We start from the raw sequence: 19,237 nt of genomic DNA, 5'->3' as shown, positions 1-19,237 counted from the left end.
CTGCCCCCGGCCTTCATTCAATAAATAATACAACGTTTACCCCCACGGGGGGAAACATTTAGTTGTTTCCTATTTATTTTTTTGGTCCACCACTGGTGGACCAGTGACTAGAATTTGTGACTATAGTTCATATATACAGCCATTCTCAGCATGTATTTGCATGTTGGCCTTTTTTGGGGGGCATTGTATTCAAACGTCCTCACTGATGCTCACTTTAGCAGCACCATGCGGTCTTCTCGCTCTGTCAAAAGTGAGCAGTTCTAAAAAATGCACCCGCTGATAATGTCTTCGGCATTGATGCAACAGTCGTGGCCACGTGGCTATTTTTAGCATCCTAACGGCCTAGGATGGGAAAGGCTATATTTTCCCCCTTATCTTGAAACTCCACGCGCATGTTTAAGAAATCCACAGCTTGACTGAGACACAGGAGTGAGTTGACCAAAAAAGGCCCCTACTGCATTGAGCATCAGTGAGGAGCTGAGGACTGGTGAATGGAGAGGGTTTGGTTTGGTTGAACGAGTGTTCGACCAGCCTCCTCACGCAGGTTCAGTTGACCAGGTTCTGTCCTTTTAGTGTCCTTCATAGTGCTGCTGCTGCTGCTGCCAGAAGCATGTCAATTCAAACAGCTGGTGTCCAAACTGGCTTGCAGTACTAGTGGCACGCCGCGCATGTCAATTCAAACCGCCGGTGTCCAGACTGTTCAGGAGGAAGGGTGAACGTTTCCTTCTGATGCTGCGTTCACACGGGCCGATGCAAAAATATACAAAGATGCAAAGCTACTATACACAGCGTGTGTGGCTTTTGCAGCAGCTACAAACGTCGGACGTATCTTTGTATCCTCATGTCGCTGGCTTCCATTGAAAATTAATGGTGGACTGTATTGTTGTACCGTTGCATCTGAACGCAGCATGAGAACATTTTGCAAATGGATGGGTCCCCAAAAAGGAACAGCCATGCTAAACCTGCGCTGCATTTTATTATCAAGCATACCTTATAAATGCATATTGCAACTAGAAAAAGTGCCCTTCCGGGCACAGGTCTCCACCAGGTTATCCACAGATCCGTGCAGTTAGAGGTAAAAACACTTTTCGGCCAGTTATAGCGCCACCTTGAGGCTGAGTTGAAATTGTTCATGTGGCATTTCGTCCTCGGCCTAGTGGGAATGTGGGTGCACAATTTCACGGAAATCACGCGATGTGTTCATGATTTGCAGCATTTAGTTTGAAACTGAGCACTCCTGTGAACTTTGGAAGCCAATCTTAACCAATCAGGATGGAGTCTGATAAATCTGAAAGACCCGTTTCGTTGAATGGCTCTAGAGAGACTGTGTACCAATTTGCGTGATGTTTGGACAAAATCTGTAGGTGTACTGTGCAAAAACTTGTTTTGCACAAAGCGGCCTCCTGGTGGCGCTATAACAGGCCGTTCTGGAAAGTTTGGGGCAGAGGTTCATGGTTGGCATCCAGGGAGTGTGTGTGCAAAATATGGCATCGAAAAACTTGTTTTGCACAAAGCGGCCTCCTGGTGGCGCTATAACAGGCCGTTCTGGAAAGTTTGGGGCAGAGGTTCATGGTTGGCATCCAGGGAGTGTGTGTGCAAAATATGGCATCGACCGGGTTAACGGTGGCCGAGATTAGCTGTTCACGGACACACGGACACACAAACGGACGGACGGACACGCGGACGGACGGAGTGCAAAACATACTCTCCCCACATGCCTTCGGCCTGGTGGAGACAATAATCAGACTATTTAAATGACAGTTCATGATTGGGCAAGTAGTGGTAGGCCTAGTAGTGGCGGTAGTAGTAGTAGTAGTAATAGTAGTAGTAATAATAAGTTACTAGCGATCACATAAAACGTATGTAAAGCCACTGGTTCCCATGTTTGCTTCATCAAAGTAGTCTGACAGACTCCTGCTAGGATGTGTTGTACTGGTGTGGTGTGTTCTGTCTGAAAGTGAGAGTCCAACTAGGATGTGTTGTACTGGTGTGGTGTGTTTTGTCTGAAAGTGAGAGTCCAACTAGGATGTGTTGTACTGGTGTGTGGTGTGTTCTGTCTGAAAGTGAGAGTCCAACTAGGATGTGTTGTACTGGTGTGTGGTGTGTTCTGTGTGAAGGTGACAGAGTCCAACTAGGATGTGTTGTACTGGTGTGTGGTGTGTTCTGTGTGAAAGTGAGAGTCCAACTAGGATGTGTTGTACTGGTGTGTGGTGTGTTCTGTGTGAAGGTGACAGAGTCCAACTAGGATGTGTTGTACTGGTGTGTGGCGTGTTCTGTGTGAAGGTGACCGGTTGAATTAACAGCTTGACCGACGGACACTTTGAGAAGAAAACCAGCATGGTCAGGTGGTGGTGTTTGAATGCAAGCAAAACTACCGGGAGTGTAGACATCTTTGATGTCATTGCACAATATTGAGTATATAATCCGATGCTGATTTCACTGTTTCCATTTCCCTATTTTATTTCATTTATTTATTTTAGTTTCTGGACCAAAGAAAGGAATAGAGAACGGAGGTCCTGCCGCTGTCATTGGGTGAGTGTCTGGAAATCAGTAACGTGTATGTTGTGATAACATGATGTCATCATGACACCTTCCATGCACACTGGCACATGACGATTTGCATGTCAAGTCTACACACACACACACACACACACACATACACATTACACACACACACACACACACACACACACACACACACACACACACACACACACACACACACACACACACAATGCAGTTAGGCCTTCAAGCACCTCAAAATATGCTTCTACGACTAATGTATATTCTTATTCACTATGGTAGTTTTTATTACTATTGTAGCATTGCTTTATTATTTCTATGTTATTGTTATTACGATGTTGAGGAACCAAAACTAAATAATGTCACTCTTGTGTGCTCGTATATAAGAAAATGTTACCAAGAAGCAAGACAAATTTATCTGTATAGCGCCCATTTCAACAAGAAGACAATTCAATGTGCTTTACGCAAAACGTCAAGCAAAGCCAAGGAAACTCGATTAGAAAATTACATTAGGATACAATAAAACTAAATGACTAAAAATAACAAATAATTACTGTGCAGAAGAGAACGGAAATGGATGGACATGATGTACAAGTGCTGTACACCCCCTGGACATGACGCTAGTACTGTATGTCACCGGGACTTACCCCCAAACCCAACCCTTGATGCTGAGTGCTAAGCAGGGAGGCACTGGGTCCCATTTTCCCGAACCCCGGGGAACTCCCAGTCTCTAGGGCAGACACTCTAACCACAAGGCCACTGAGATCATTTTTTTTAAACATTTATTTAAAACACATTGAGACTGCTTCTCAAGTGGGAACTGGCCAAGAGGCAGAAATAAAATGACACTTCAATACTACATCGTACATGTCACATTATAGAACAGCAAACAAAACATCCATGATACACCTCCAAAGTACCTATGAAATAAATACATCAAATCACCAAAGTGCCGATCTTTTAGTGGCAGGGCAAAATACACAATGTACAAAATAATAAATATATAGGCATGAGCAGAGGACGGTACATACCGTATCCGAACGTGTGCAGGTGTGTTGGACTGTACATCTACGATGCTCCTTTTGAAACTTCTCAACTCTCAAAGCCGATTTCTGTCTGGACAAGGGGCCAAAGAAGGCCAGACATTTTTATAAATACCCCCCCCCCCTCGGATTTGAATGCTGGCACTACACACCGTATAGCCAAGCATTTGTTCTGCGGTTTAGACCAGGGGTGGACAACTGGCGGCCTGGGGGCCATATGCGGCCCCCACCTTCACTTATTGCGGGCCGCATTAAGTTAAGGTGGGGGCCGCATATGGCCCCCAGGCCAGGCAGGTTAATATCAAAATACTGATATAGTATTGATTTCAGCCGTTACAATTCCAACCCCGCTTTAATTACTTCATGACTAGTATTAAATGACTATATTACTTAGTATTAAAATGTTATTGTCTTTCTGTGTCCAATGTAGTTATGTTAACAGTTCTTAAAGTTAACATGACTATAACTAAATGCATTTGAAATTCAATAAAAAGGTTACTTTTCAGTATTCCAATTAAAAAATAGCAAAGAATTAATCAGGGTTTCAATTCAAATATAGCAAAAATAGCTGATCTACAAGCTCAAAATGCGACGCGTTTTGAGCTTGTAAATCGGCTATCTTTGCTACGACCGTAACATGCACTGTGGCCCTCTGGTGTGAGTGTGGAAATATATTGGCCCTCGCCATTGTCAAAGTTGCCCACCCCTGGTTTAGACCATTATAAGCTAGTAGTAACATTGTCGTGTAATAATGTTCATCGATGTAAACCTCCTCCCTGCAGGCAAGGTGTCCAGCAGAGCGGCAGCTCAACCAAACTGGCCCAGAAGAGCGGAGGAGCGGGGGGGGACGAGGTCCTGGGGAAGAAGGCCAAGAACGACGAGGTGGGCAAGCTGATGGAGGCGGACAAGGCCAACACGGGGAAGGTAAGGACGGCCATGGACGGCACTTCTCACTCATTGATATTGACATCTTTATCGATGAGAAAACATACCCTAGTATAGAGCGTGGCAGTCCCGCCCCCTTTCATGACGACGCTAGGCCCAGGAAATGATTCCCAATGCATTTTTTCCCCCAAAAAATTGTGTTTGTTGTCGTGATTTGTAACAACAAGAGTTGGCTTTGTCCGCGACGTAAACGTCTTTAAATAAATACTTTTTGAAATGTCTATGAGGAAAATGAACGGGGAATCATTTCCCTGGCCCTGGTAGGGGGCGGGACTGCGACGCTCTATAGTGCTGATTTATAAGACTACTAAGACTTCCAATATATCCTAAAAAACGGGGTCGTATTATAATCGGGAGCTAGACATTCAATGTTCTTTTTTCCACAAATGAGTCTTGAAAAATGGGGGTCGTCGTATAAGCAGAGTCGTCTTGTATTTGGCACAATACGGGTATGTAAAATCACGGGGATAGGGGCAGGAAAATGTCCATTTTGAAAATTTTGATTCCGTAGAGTCAGACATGACTTTCTCTTGATTATACGTGTCCGCATGCATGCGGTGGGCCGGGCGCACACTGGACATATCCCTTTCTTCAAGCTCACAACGTTGGGAGCTTGTAGATCTGCTATTTTCAGTGCAATGCATGGCCCTCGAACGAGTACAAATCAAGCATGAACCTAAAGCAGCTGCTAAAGTCATGGCCTACTACAGTAATAATGAACATTATATGTCTTGTAAGATTTAAAGAGTTTTAGATCCGGTCAAACTAGCAAAATAGAATACATGTTCAGAAGAATCTTACGTAAACCCTAAGGGTTTTAGATAATTCATAAAGAAGCAAAGTTAAAAGTCTGTTAACTTCTCTAACTGGTTGGTTGTGTGTGTGCGTGTGTGCGTGCGTGCGCACCTTGTTCAACATTTTGTGCAACACATTGTGTGTGTGCGTGTGCCTCATTCAACATTTTGTGAAACACATTGTGTGTGTGTGTCTATTCCGTTTTTATGTCTGTGAACACAGATTGGTTGTCAACGTGATAGCGTCCGAACCGTGCAAGATGCTCAGTCACGCGGTAAACAGATAATAGCTAGCTGATAGCTTTTTCTCCATTAGCTTTGCTATAACAAGCTCATAATAACACGCTTTCAGTGGATATTTTTCAGTAACCCTTAGTGCTAATTAAAGAAAGGCTTGTCGACTATTTGAACAGCACCTTGGGGAATTCTTCCCACGGATCCACCGCATGCTAGATACAGTAACATTCAAAGTTCATCACCGTATTCTAGCAAGAAACATAATACAATGAATACATAGTCTTTCAGCTCTGACACTTATTTCAGACATGCTCTAGTATGTGAAGAGTCTGCCTGTGCTATTAACTCATTTTGGGAAGAAAGCAAAAGTTTTCCTCCTCTGGTGAAAAGCTGGAATTTCCCAAAGTCAAACCTGGTCACATAAATTACCTTTTGGACCTCCTCCCCCACCAGGTGAAGCTGGCGGTGTTCTGGGAGTACATGAAGGCCATCGGCGTGGTGCTGTCCATCATCAGCCTGCTGCTCTTCGTGGTGCACCACACAGCCTCGCTGCTCTCCAACTACTGGCTCAGTCTGTGGACGGACGACCCCGTGGTCAACGGGACGCAGCCCTACCGGGAGATGAGGCTGGGCGTCTACGGAGCCCTGGGCTTCACACAAGGTCAGGAGGAGGGAGGGGGGGGTGTGTTGGGTGTAGGGGGTTGGGGGTGGTTTAGGCGTTAACCCATTTTCTCCTGAGATCAGATTCTAAAAATGTCTTCTGCATGCTGACAGTTTTCTGAAAAAGCTATATTTCTATGTCAGTCGTTCTTCGATTTTTCAAAAATAGCAGACCTACATGAGCTATGAGCTTGTAGATCTGCTATTTTTCAATAGCTAAAGCATAACATAATGCTAACACCAAAAGGGGTTCCCTCACAAAATGGGTTAAAGTAGCTATAAGCATGAATTATTTCTTTCCCATGTACGTATATATAAATACGTACCCCAATTTATACTCCGTCTATATAATGGTTGACGCTCCACCGCTCCAGCTATGGGATTGAAAATATAATCACTGTGTAAAGCAGTTGAAAGGAGGATTTTCAGACCATAAGTCGGACTCCAGGAGAGCTGTTGGATCGTGTGTGTGTGTGTGTGTGTGTGGTCAGATGTTATTTCTATTTATTTTCACCCAGTGTCAATTGTCTAATGTAATCCTGGATGCTACACTCCCTCTGCCAAACTGGGGAGAGCAACGGACTGACCTCATAAATGGTTACTCTTTTTGTCAGATTTAAGAAGGCAGGACTCCCAAGGAAAAACTGGTAGACCAATGTTAGACTAGACAGAACATTCACTAAGACAATGCTCCACACGCCCCCCACGTCGCCCCAGACTCTTCTCCCTTCTGGCTACCAAAACTATAGAATGAAACTTCACTCCGCGTAGTCTGAAAACCCACCTTTTCTGACTCAAACTCGGCCCGTAGCACTTGCACTTGCCTCGCAAATCGCTCTGGATTAAGAGCGTCTGCTAAATGCCTAAATTGTATCTATCCCGGGCCCTCACACACCCCTCTCTCCCCCCTCCCCCCCCCAGGCGTGGCGGTCTTCTGCTACTCCATCTCGGTGTCCATCGGGGGCATCCTGGCCTCGCGCTACCTCCACCAGTCCATGCTGTTCAACGTGCTGCGCTCGCCCATGTCCTTCTTCGAGCGCACGCCCAGCGGCAACCTGGTGAACCGCTTCGCCAAGGAGACGGACACCATCGACTCGGTGCTGCCCGGCATCATCAAGATGTTCATGGGCTCCATGTTCAACGTGCTGGGCGGCTGCGCCATGATCCTGGTGGCCACGCCGCTGGTGGCCGTGGTCATCCCTCCGCTGGGACTGCTCTACCTCTTCGTCCAGGTGGGTTAATAATAATAATAATAATAACAATAAACTTTATTTATATAGCACCTTTCATACATAAATGTAGCTCAAGGTGCTTTACAGGGCAGAAAAGATAATAAAAACAAAAGCAAAACAAAACAGCATTAAAACAGGCATGCAGTTAAAACAATAGGGCAATAACGCAGTGTCAAATCAGGAGAAGGCAGTGATACAAAGATAAGAACGACATTAAAAGAAACAAGCAGTAATAAAATACAGTGAGAACATGAATAATAAAAAAATAATAAAAGATCACTTAAAAGCAATGTTGTAGAAGTGGGTCTTGAGCTGAGCTTTGAAAATGTCTACAGAGGCTGCCTGACGAAGGCACAGTGGGAGCTTGTTCCATGCAGACGGCCCGTAGAAGCAAAAAGCTGCTTCCCCGTATTTTTTAGTTCCAGCAGTGGAAGACCTTAGGGGCCAGTTTGGGACATATTTAGGCAGGCAGTCATGTAGGTAGGAAGGTGCGAGACCATTGAGAGCTTTATAGACAAGTAAAATAATTTTAAAATCAATCCTAAAAACAACCGGAAGCCAGTGCAGTGATGCCAAAACTGGAGTAATATGTTCTCTCATCTTAGTTCTAGTTAAAACTCTGGCTGCTGCATTTTAGATTTTTTTATTGAAGTCCCATGGCGCCAAAAACACCTTTTTATGTGTTTTTTTGGACTTTATATTAATTCATAATCGTCTCGCTACTATTTACCGCAAAGAGGAGCTCCCGGTCGCACCGCTCAGCTCGCTGTGTTTTTTTCCTGTCACAAGATGGTGGCCCGCACGATGCTTTGTGAGCGGCGATCTTTTGAGGCGTTTCTCTCGGGTTTTGCGCCTCAGATAGATTAAATAGATTAGATAGAACAACGACAATGTGACGATGTCAGGATCTCAATCACAAAATCGTCACTACCGCACGGTTAAAATATTAACGCTTCTGAAGACTTTTAAATATGCGGTGAGGGGAAACGGAAGGGGTTTCCCAAGTGAAATAGAGCGCTGTCTATGGTGGCGGCAGCACAACGGTGCCGGAGGTTTTGGTGGTGGGCAACGAGTTGGTTCCACACCAATGCAACTCCTTGCAACGAAATTGTTGCAGACTGGTGTCATTTGGGGATAATGGTTGCAAGGAGTTTCAAGTGGTTGCAAGGATTCAACAATGATGTCACTGTAATGCAACGCGGAAGTAGCACGGACTCTAAACTAAACCTAAGCCACAGTGACGTGACATCACTGACAAATCCTTGGTATTGGCATCTACATGCGACCGAGTCAACTTCACTCCGCTGGAGGCTTATGTTCACGCCCGCGAAACTGAATTCTCGGCCGCCTCGCGTACCGGTGGTGCATGTCTCGCGGACCGCCACCGATCCACACACCGGCGGTTGGGAACCTGATTTAGAAGACCTTTGTAGAATTGACCGCATGAGTGTTAATGGCTTAACAGACCTGAGGCCGCTACGCGTTGGGGTTTATTTATCTCAGCAATGACCCCATTGATTGTCTCTTGCTTCACTCCATCCTCTCTCTCTCCCTCCCAGAGGTTTTACGTGGCCTCGTCTCGTCAGCTGAAGCGTCTGGAGTCGGTGAGCCGCTCTCCGGTCTACACGCACTTCAGTGAGACCCTGCTGGGCACCAGCGTCATCCGGGCCTTCGGAGAGCAGGAGCGCTTCATCCGCGAGAGCGACCATCGCGTCGACCACAACCAGAGGGCCTACTACCCTAGCATCGTGGCCAACAGGTGAGTGATGTGACCACAACCAGAGGGCCTACTACCCCAGCATCGTGGCCAACAGGTGAGTGATGTGACCACAACCAGAGGGCCTACTACCCTAGCATCGTGGCCAACAGGTGAGTGATGTGACCACAACCAGAGGGCCTACTACCCCAGCATCGTGGCCAACAGGTGAGTGATGTGACCACAACCAGAGGGCCTATACTACCCCAGCATCGTGGCCAACAGGTGAGTGATGTGACCACAACCAGAGGGCCTACTACCCCAGCATCGTGGCCAACAGGTGAGAGATGTGACCACAACCAGAGGGCCTATACTACCCCAGCATCGTGGCCAACAGGTGAGAGATGTGACCACAACCAGAGGGCCTATACTACCCCAGCATCGTGGCCAACAGGTGAGAGATGTGACCACAACCAGAGGGCCTACTACCCCAGCATCGTGGCCAACAGGTGAGAGATGTGACCACAACCAGAGGGCCTACTACCCCAGCATCGTGGCCAACAGGTGAGAGATGTGACCACAACCAGAGGGCCTATACTACCCCAGCATCGTGGCCAACAGGTGAGAGATGTGACCACAACCAGAGGGCCTATACTACCCCAGCATCGTGGCCAACAGGTGAGAGATGTGACCACAACCAGAGGGCCTACTACCCCAGCATCGTGGCCAACAGGTGAGAGATGTGACCACAACCAGAGGTTGCGGATCTGCTACTTTTGCTGCTTTTTTGCGCTGTAGTAAAGTAGGCCGTTCATTTGGAAATGGTCAAATTGTGCATTTCTATAGTGCTTCAATCCAAAGCACTTTACATAAATGATAAATGGTGCATTTATATATAATGCCTTTATCCAATACCCTTTACAGACATTGTGCATTGCATTCACCCATTCACATACACATTCACACACCGATGGCGGCAGAAACCATGCAAGGCACCAACCAGCACATCAGGAGCAATTAGGGGTTCAGTGTCTTGCTCAAGGACACTTCGACACTAACTCTGGGGGAGCCCACAGGGTTCGAACTTACATAGATTGTGCATTGAACATTCGCCCATTCTCACACACACATCTTCATACACCGATGCCAGAGGAAACCATGCAAGGCATCAACCTGCACATCGGGAGAAATTAGGGGGTTCCATTTCATGAAAATCCGCCTTAACCCATTCTGGGCGGGAACCCCTTTTGGTGTTAGCACTATGTTATGCTTTAGCTATTGAAAAATAGCAGATCTACAAGCTCATAGCGCGCCACCGAGTGGCGCGCTACGAGCTTGTAGCTCTGCTATTTTTTTGAAAAATCGAAGAACGACTGACATGGAAACATAGCTTTTTCAGAAAACTGTCAGCGTGTAGAAGACATTTTTAGAATCTGATCTCAGGTCAGAATGGTCCCGACAACAGCAGCAGCAGCGGAGGAATTGGGAGACACAGGCTCCGCCGGTGCGCTCCGATAGACTTTGCGTTGCGCCTCATCAGGGGGGATTAACACTATGGTCCCGGATGTGCACTCGGGACCACTTGTGGTACTGTAGTGTGAACGCGGTGCACCGTTCCCGGGAGCGGATCAGCCAACCGTTCCCAGTTCCGCATCGGGACCGATTTGAAGTGTAGTCGCATTCAGATCGATGCAATGTGAAGAGCATTGAATACAGTTGAATGAAGTGTACTCTGTTGCGGAAGAATCAAGGCCAATGTGAAGCCAATAGTTTCATCATATAGATTATATAATGATAACTACTTTGTACTGTATGTATATGATGTATTGCCATGCTTTTTTTCTTTCTTGCTTAATGTATGTCGCTCTGGATTAAGAGCGTCTGCTAAATGTCTAAATGGATGGTTTGTGTGCAGGTGGATGGCGGTGCGTCTGGAGTTTGTGGGGAACTGCATCGTGTCGTTTGCTGCTCTGTTTGCTGTGATGGCCAGAAAGAACCTGAGTCCTGGCATCATGGGCCTGTCCATCTCATACGCTCTGCAGGTCAACACACACACACACACACACACACACACGTGAGCTTGTAGATCTGCATTCTTGTATCATGTACCGTAGTATGAAATCTGTTGACTTTTTTATTATACATTTAATCTATTCAATTGACTTAGACTTCAGAGTTACTGTAGATCATGAAGTGACAGTAAAAGTAGGTAATAAACTACACAAGTATGGTAAATTATCTGAGCCCAAAACAGACCTGTTGTAATATGTTTACCCAGTAGTCACATAGCTTCTTTTGTTTTTCATTATATGGAAAAATTTTCATGTTCTAATATGGAACAAAGACAAACATTCACATCACTTAACTGAACATAGATGTATTTATTTATTATTTATTTCACTGTTCGTTTTTCACCCTTATTCGTCACTCATGCATTGTTGTTAATGTTTGTGTGTAAGGCATTTTGGCGGTGTTGCATCTGACACCTCTTCAGCCACTAATGTGTGTGTGTATTTACCCCATGACTCTTGACTGTGTAGCTGACAGCCTCTCTGTCGTGGCTGGTGAGGATGTCCTCTGACGTGGAAACAAACATCGTCGCTGTGGAGAGGGTCAAAGAGTACGGCGACACGGAGAAAGAGGTATGACTAAGTGTAGTATCACCTTAGTGTCCCCAGCAACCCACGCAAAAATGGGGTTACAAACCCAGCGTCGCACCCCGCACACCTGTTTGCATGCCTGTATGGAACGAGCATCGGCGATGGCACTGTCGCCTCACAGCTACAACGTCCTGGGTTTGAGTGTCCATACTTGGCGAAAGGGCCTTTCTGTGTGGAGCTTTGCATGTTCTCCCCGTGTCCCCTAGGGTAGCTACTCTCACCAAAAAACATGCAGTAATACTGGTCTCTATACTGCATCCCCTTGGCCAGCCAGGGGCGCCTGATGGAGGGGTAAATGGTGCATTTATATAGCGCCTTTATCCAAGGCACTTTACAGAGATTGTGCATTACATTCACCCATTCACACACACATTCATACACCGATGGCAGCGGAAACCATGCAGGGCACCAACCAGCACATCAAGAGCAATTAGGGGTTCAGTGTCTTGCTCAAGGACACTTCGACACCAACTCTAGGGGAGCCCGGGTTCAAACTGGCAACCTTGCGGTTACTATCCAGGCACTCTACCCCCTGAGCCACCGCCGCCCCTGGGGAAAGGAACTGGTTGTACAGTATGCACTACGTACTGTACAACCCGGGGAAACTCCCCCCTGTCGGGTCAAAAGAAGCGTCTTGGACTCCTCGTGCATTGAAGGAAGCATGAGGTCAGTCCAGGCTAGAGCCCATTAGACAAATGGGTGGGGAAAACGAGCATCGTAGCTGTGGAGAGGGTAGTGTAGTTAGGGCAGGGGTTCCCAAAGTGGGGTCTGGATGATAGTTATGAACCAAATGGACCCTTATGGGTCTGGAACCAAACGGATACATGGGGGTCCGTAGCCTAATGCCGGTCAAACTGGGGGTGCTTGAAGTTAAAATGGTTGAGAATCACTGCTAGAGCCGTAGAAATCTTCTCTTATGAGGGGTCCCTGGCATATCTTTTCAAATGGGGGGGGGGGGTCTGTGTGGCTAATTAGTGTCAATTTGGGGGTCCTTGAAATGAAACTGTTTGGGGACCACTGCTTTAGCGAGTGTCCTCCTGACCGGGCACCCATTTTGGTGTCAGCATCATGTTATGCTTTAGCTATTGAAAAATAGCAGATCTACAAGCTCATATCGCGCCACCGAGTGGCGTGATACGAGCTCGTAGGTCTGCTATTTTTTTTTTATCGAAGAGCGACTGACATTTTTAGAATCTGATCTCAGGTCAGAATGGGTTCATCAGACCAGTGTGTGTCCCAGTGGAAACCTCGTATGAATCTGATCTCAGGTCAGAATGGGTTAAGGTATGATCGGAGATGTTTGGGGTATTTCTCCTGCATTAGGAGGGTGGAGATAAATGATCATGCCACTGGAGGGCGCCTATGCTCCAAGGACTGTTACATTATTGTGTTTGGGTTAACCCATTCTGACCTGAGATCAGATTCATACGAGGTTTCCGCCGGACACACACTGGTCTGATGAACCCATTCTGACCTGAGATCAGATTCTAAAAATGTCAGTCGCTCTTCGATTTTTCAAAAATAGCAGACCTACAAGCTCGTATCGCGCCACTCGGTGGCGCGATATGAGCTTGTAGATCTGCTATTTTTCAATAGCTAAAGCATAACATGATGCCAACACCAAAATGGGTGCCCGGTCAGAATGGGTTAAAGGGTAAGACCACTTTTTTTGAGGTTTGGGTTGTTTTCTTACCTTATTATGGGCAAACTATTACATTCCATGAGTTATTTCGCTCCGTTGTGTTGTTTATTAGCAATTTAACCCATTCTGACCGGGCACCCATTTTGGTGTCAGCATCATGTTATGCTTTAGCTATTTAAAAATAGCAGATCTACAAGCTCATATCGTGCCACCGAGTGGCGCGATACGAGCTTGTAGGTCTGCTATTATTATTTTTTATCGAAGAACGACTGACATTTTTAGAATCTGATCTCAGGTCAGAATGGGTTCATCAGGACCAGTGTGTGTCCGGCGGAAACCTCGTATGAATCTGATCTCAGGTCAGAATGGGTTAAGTACAAATAAGTCAATTAAATTACAGTGCAGAAAAGAAAAGAAAAGAAAGAAAAATGACTGTGTGTGTCGTCCTCCACCCTGTCCCCTGGGTGGCCCACAGTCGTTAGTAATACAAACGTGTGTGTGTATCTGTGTGTGTGTGTGTCTGTCCACCGTCCTCCGTCCTCCAGGCAGAGTGGAGTCATGACCCGTCCACCCTGCCCCCGGGCTGGCCCACGGCGGGCTACATAGAGATCAGAGACTTTGGGCTGCGCTACCGAGAGGACCAGGAGCTGGCCATCAGGAACATCAACGTCACCATCCAGGGAGGGGAGAAGGTACCACTAACACAGATAAGACACTAGGGGGTGCTAGAGCACCACCTGGAGAAGGTACCACTAACACAGATAAGACACTAGGGGGTGCTATAGAGCACCACCTGCCCTTGCCCTCTGGATAGCAATGTGCCCTAAAAATAAGTGTACAGTAAGGTTGGGCGATATGCCAATTGTTTTCAACTGCCCATCGTCTGACAAATATTCACCGATTAACGATGTATTCGTGTCATAAAAGTAAAGTGAGAACAGCTCACTGCAGGTCGCAAAAAAGCCAGATCTACAAGCTCTCAAGGCATCGCGTCCTGCCTGTTTTTGCAGTGCCGTTCGCTACGCATTGAGAGCTTGTAGATCAGTCTGTTTCTGCAGCGCAACTGCGCAGCCAGGGTAACTTGCTCCTTTGCCTCCCCGCACCGGTCAGTCGGAAGGCTCGGAGCGGAGCAGTGGAGCCCACAAGCTGCTGCGGCCGGGCTGCTGCTGATCTACAAGCTCTCAAGGCATCGCGTCCTGCCTGTTTTTGCAGTGCCGTTCGCTACGCATTGAGAGCTTGTAGATCTGTCTATTTTTGCAGCGCTGGTGTCGGTGTTCGTTCACGTTGTCAATAAAAATAACTTAGATTACAGGCGGATATTAAGTTCAATCAGTGGGTTGCAGCACCAGTAGGGGCTACACGCTAAGCTAATGCTAAGCTAAGCGCTATTATGATCCCCGAGCCTATACACTAACACTAGTAGACAGTTTTTTTATTTTCCCCCCCGACTTCACGGGTGAGGCATTGGGATTGTGATGAGACACGAGACAGCAGTGTGCATTCTGTTGTGACTGTATATATTATTAAACTGCATAGGTCTGGACTCCGGAGCTTAAACAACATGTAGGCTACAGCCTCCCTCAGCTCCCAGGCTCCCAGCCTTTACTTTGGCTGGCGGCTGCCGTAAGTGCCGTGCCCCGGTGCCCGATGCTGCTGAGTGCGGGGACTGTGGGAGCATACATTATAACGGAGGAGGTGATTTCCACCCAGCCGCTGTTACTACTTTGCTGGGCCAAATTGATTCACATGTTGCTCACACTTTACAGGTTAATTGGGCTAAATCGTCCCGAGAAATCGCCTAATAAAAATATTCGGCGATTGGATTCGTATATTTGCGATTGACGATGTATTCGTATCGTCACCCAACCCTAGTGTACAGTATGTGGAGTGGACCATGGTGACATTGATCATTTGTTGATAAAAAAAATCAAATATATTATTATTCTAATATATTATTTATGCCTCGAAATCTATAAATCTCACACTATTAAACTGTTTAAGTGCCAGGGACGTTATCCCGTCTTATTGCCGTCTTTGTAATGGATGCCACGGGCGTTAAGACGTCTGGATTTTTCATCCATATTTTGAAAGTTCCTCTAAAATGGGGTACAGGTGATGACATGCACATTACATGCATAATATAATTACAAATTCTTTCTTTCTTTATAATGGGCACTCAGAGCCTAAACTGGTGACCACCAGGTGGCGCTGAAAGAGGCAACCGGACGGTTCCACACGCTGCACAAGGTGCCCCTTTTTTCACTTGAGCACCTGCCCCTCTAAATGTCTGTGCACGCCACTGCACAAACATGAATGAACGAATGAATACACGTCACGAGAGAGTGAATGAGTGAGTGAATGAATGTCTTTATTGCAGACTCACGGCCCATAGAAAAACACACACTTACAATTTACAATTTACAATTTAGGCATTTAGCAGACGCTCTTAATCCAGAGCGACTTACATTTAAGCAAGAACAAAAGCATGGGAATACATCACATAAAAGCATTTATCATGAAACATGCGTAAGCTAAGAAAGTAACAGTGGAATACCTATATAATGAAACTATACATACACTATACATATAAACTATACATATTTACTACTATGCTATACATATGTACTATGGTGTGCTATGACTATATACAATACAATTATAGTGCTGTCTACATAACATGCTATAAGTCTGTGTCAAATGCTATCTAAGGGGTTAGGGTAAGTGCTATGGGCCATGATGGAGTCTGAAAAGGTGGGTTTTCAGGCTACGGCGGAAGATTGGGAGTGAGGCTGCAGTTCTGACTGCAATGGGAAGTGCATTCCACAGTTTTGGAGCCAGAAGGGAGAAGAGTTTGGGACGTGTGGAGCGTTGTCCCAGCGTTTTTAGTGAGGGTACTTCCAGTTTCCCTGCGTTGGCTGATCTGAGTGCGCGGGAGGGTTTGTAGGGTTCAATCATACTTGCAAGATATGGGAGAGCCATACCTTTGGTTGCTTTGAATGCCAGCATCAGAGTTTTATATTCTGTGCGGGCAGCGACCGGGAGCCAGTGGAGGGAGCGGAGCAGGGGGGAGACATGTGAGAATTTTGGCTGGTTGAAGACCAATCGAGCTGCGGCATTTTGGATCATCTGGAGAGGCTTAAGTGCACATGCTGGTAGGCCAGTAAGGAGGGAGTTACAATAGTCGAGTTTTGACAAGACTGCTGTCTGGATTAGGAGCTGGGCTGATTCCTGGGTGAGGAACGGTCTAATTCGTCGTATGTTATAGAGTGTGAACCTACACTTGCATTACAACAACGAACATAAATAAAAAACAGTCCGAATGACAAGGCACAAGGGGGTTCCACAAATAGGCATTAAAAAAAGTTTTATGGAAAATGTATGCACATTTATAATAATTATTTAAATAATAATACATTCATAATTTACATTTGGGGGATATCTTTCACAATAATAAATAAAGCATGTTCTAGACATTGTAATGCTCACAAAAAATATATATATATTACAGGCATTTTAATTACAGGGTTAAAGGTCATAGGTTAAAAATAAAAAATGTCCAGAGATTTTGAAGTTGTGTAAATGTGTGCCTCTGTGGGGGGTATTCAGATGCAAATATGACCAATGGCATTGCAAGACTAAACGATGAACATCAATGATGATGTTTAGTTGAAAAAATAATAATAATAAGTAATTAATATAAAAATGTTGACGAAAAGCATCATTGGGTCTTACATCCATTCTGAACGGGAACCCATTTTGGTGTTAGCATCATGTTATGCTTTAGCTATTGAAAAATAGCAGATCTACAAGCTCATAGCGCGCCACCGAGTGGCGCGCTACGAGCTTGTAGGTCTGCTATTTTTGAAAAATCGAAGACACTTTTAGAATCTGATCTCAGGTCAGAATGGGTTAATAATGAAACTGTCAGGATGTAATAGACCTTTTTAGAATCTGATCTCAGGTCAGAATGGGTTAAGGCTCCTGTTCCACGTGGTCTTAGTTGTGCTGTGCCCGTCAGGTGGGCATCGTGTCGTTCCATCACGTGGTCTTAGTTGTGGTGTGCCCGTCAGGTGGGCATCGTGTCGTTCCATCACGTGGTCTTAGTTGTGCTGTGCCCGTCAGGTGGGCATCGTGTCGTTCCATCACGTGGTCTTAGTTGTGCTGTGCCCGTCAGGTGGGCATCGTGTCGTTCCATCATGTGGTCTTAGTTGTGCTGTGCCCGTCAGGTGGGCATCGTGTTGTTCCATCACGTGGTCTTAGTTGTGCTGTGCCCGTCAGGTGGGCATCGTGGGGCGTACGGGAGCGGGGAAGTCCTCCCTGACGCTGGGACTGTTCCGCATCATCGAGGCGGCAGAGGGCTGCATCCTCATCGACGGGGTGGACATCGCCCAGCTGGGCCTGCACGAGCTGCGCTCCCGGATCACCATCATACCACAGGTCAGTACAACTGACCTGAGGTCAGTACAACACCATACAGATCACCATCATACCACAGGTCAGTACAACTGACCTGAGGTCAGTACAACACCATACAGATCACCATCATACCACAGGTCAGTACAACACTGTACAGATCACCATCATACCACAGGTCAGTACAACACTGTACAGATCACCATCATACCACAGGTCAGTACAACACTGTACAGATCACCATCAGGTCAGTACAACACTGTACAGATCACCATCAGGTCAGTACAACACCATACAGATCACCATCAGGTCAGTACAACACTGTACAGATCACCATCAGGTCAGTACAACACCATACAGATCACCATCAGGTCAGTACAACACTGTACAGATCACCATCAGGTCAGTACAACACCATACAGATCACCATCAGGTCAGTACAACACTGTACAGATCACCATCAGGTCAGTACAACACTATACAGATCACCATCAGGTCAGTACAACACCATACAGATCACCATCAGGTCAGTACAACACTATACAGATCACCATCAGGTCAGTACAACACCATACAGATCACCATCAGGTCAGTACAACACCATACAGATCACCATCAGGTCAGTACAACACTATACAGATCACCATCAGGTCAGTACAACACCATACAGATCACCATCAGGTCAGTACAACACTATACAGATCACCATCAGGTCAGTACAACACCATACAGATCACCATCAGGTCAGTACAACACTGTACAGATCACCATCAGGTCAGTACAACACCATACAGATCACCATCAGGTCAGTACAACACTGTACAGATCACCATCAGGTCAGTACAACACTATACAGATCACCATCAGGTCAGTACAACACCATACAGATCACCATCAGGTCAGTACAACACTGTACAGATCACCATCAGGTCAGTACAACACCATACAGATCACCATCAGGTCAGTACAACACTATACAGATCACCATCAGGTCAGTACAACACCATACAGATCACCATCAGGTCAGTACAACACTGTACAGATCACCATCAGGTCAGTACAACGCACGCACGCACACACACACTCACTCACACACACACACACACACACACACACACGGTGCGTAACCATCCATCTCTCCCCTGCAGGACCCGGTGTTGTTTTCGGGCTCTCTGAGGATGAACTTGGACCCGTTCGACGGCTACTCCGACGAGGAGGTGTGGCGGTCTCTGGAGCTCGCCCACCTCAAGAGCTTCGTCTCGGCTCTGCCCGACAAACTGAACCACGAGTGTTCCGAAGGAGGAGAGAACCTCAGGTACACTTTTATTACCGTACTGTCCCCAATATAAGTGTGTGTGTGTGTGTGTGTGTGTGTCCATCTCTGAGTCTGTC

General features: G+C 46.3%; 1 protein-coding gene across 1 annotated transcript in view; it reads left to right on the top strand.

Annotated features, from left to right (window-relative positions):
* The window catches only part of LOC310869417 (multidrug resistance-associated protein 1-like), a 74,118-nt gene that overhangs the window by 52,693 nt on the left and 2,188 nt on the right, over positions 1–19,237 (top strand). The window contains exons 20-29 of the mRNA XM_083780150.1: positions 2,481–2,532; positions 4,349–4,490; positions 5,996–6,203; positions 7,124–7,434; positions 8,994–9,193; positions 11,046–11,172; positions 11,671–11,772; positions 13,978–14,124; positions 17,711–17,869; positions 18,994–19,160. Of these exons, the coding sequence (XP_083636276.1) occupies positions 2,481–2,532; positions 4,349–4,490; positions 5,996–6,203; positions 7,124–7,434; positions 8,994–9,193; positions 11,046–11,172; positions 11,671–11,772; positions 13,978–14,124; positions 17,711–17,869; positions 18,994–19,160 (1,615 nt within the window). The remainder of the gene's footprint in view (positions 1–2,480; positions 2,533–4,348; positions 4,491–5,995; positions 6,204–7,123; positions 7,435–8,993; positions 9,194–11,045; positions 11,173–11,670; positions 11,773–13,977; positions 14,125–17,710; positions 17,870–18,993; positions 19,161–19,237) is intronic.

This window comes from Protomyctophum parallelum (assembly GCF_964188405.1).
Source record: "Protomyctophum parallelum genome assembly, chromosome: 13".
Lineage (NCBI taxonomy): Eukaryota > Metazoa > Chordata > Actinopteri > Myctophiformes > Myctophidae > Protomyctophum > Protomyctophum parallelum.
Note: the sequence above shows the minus strand (reverse complement) of the source record. Positions and strands in the feature narration are given on the sequence as shown.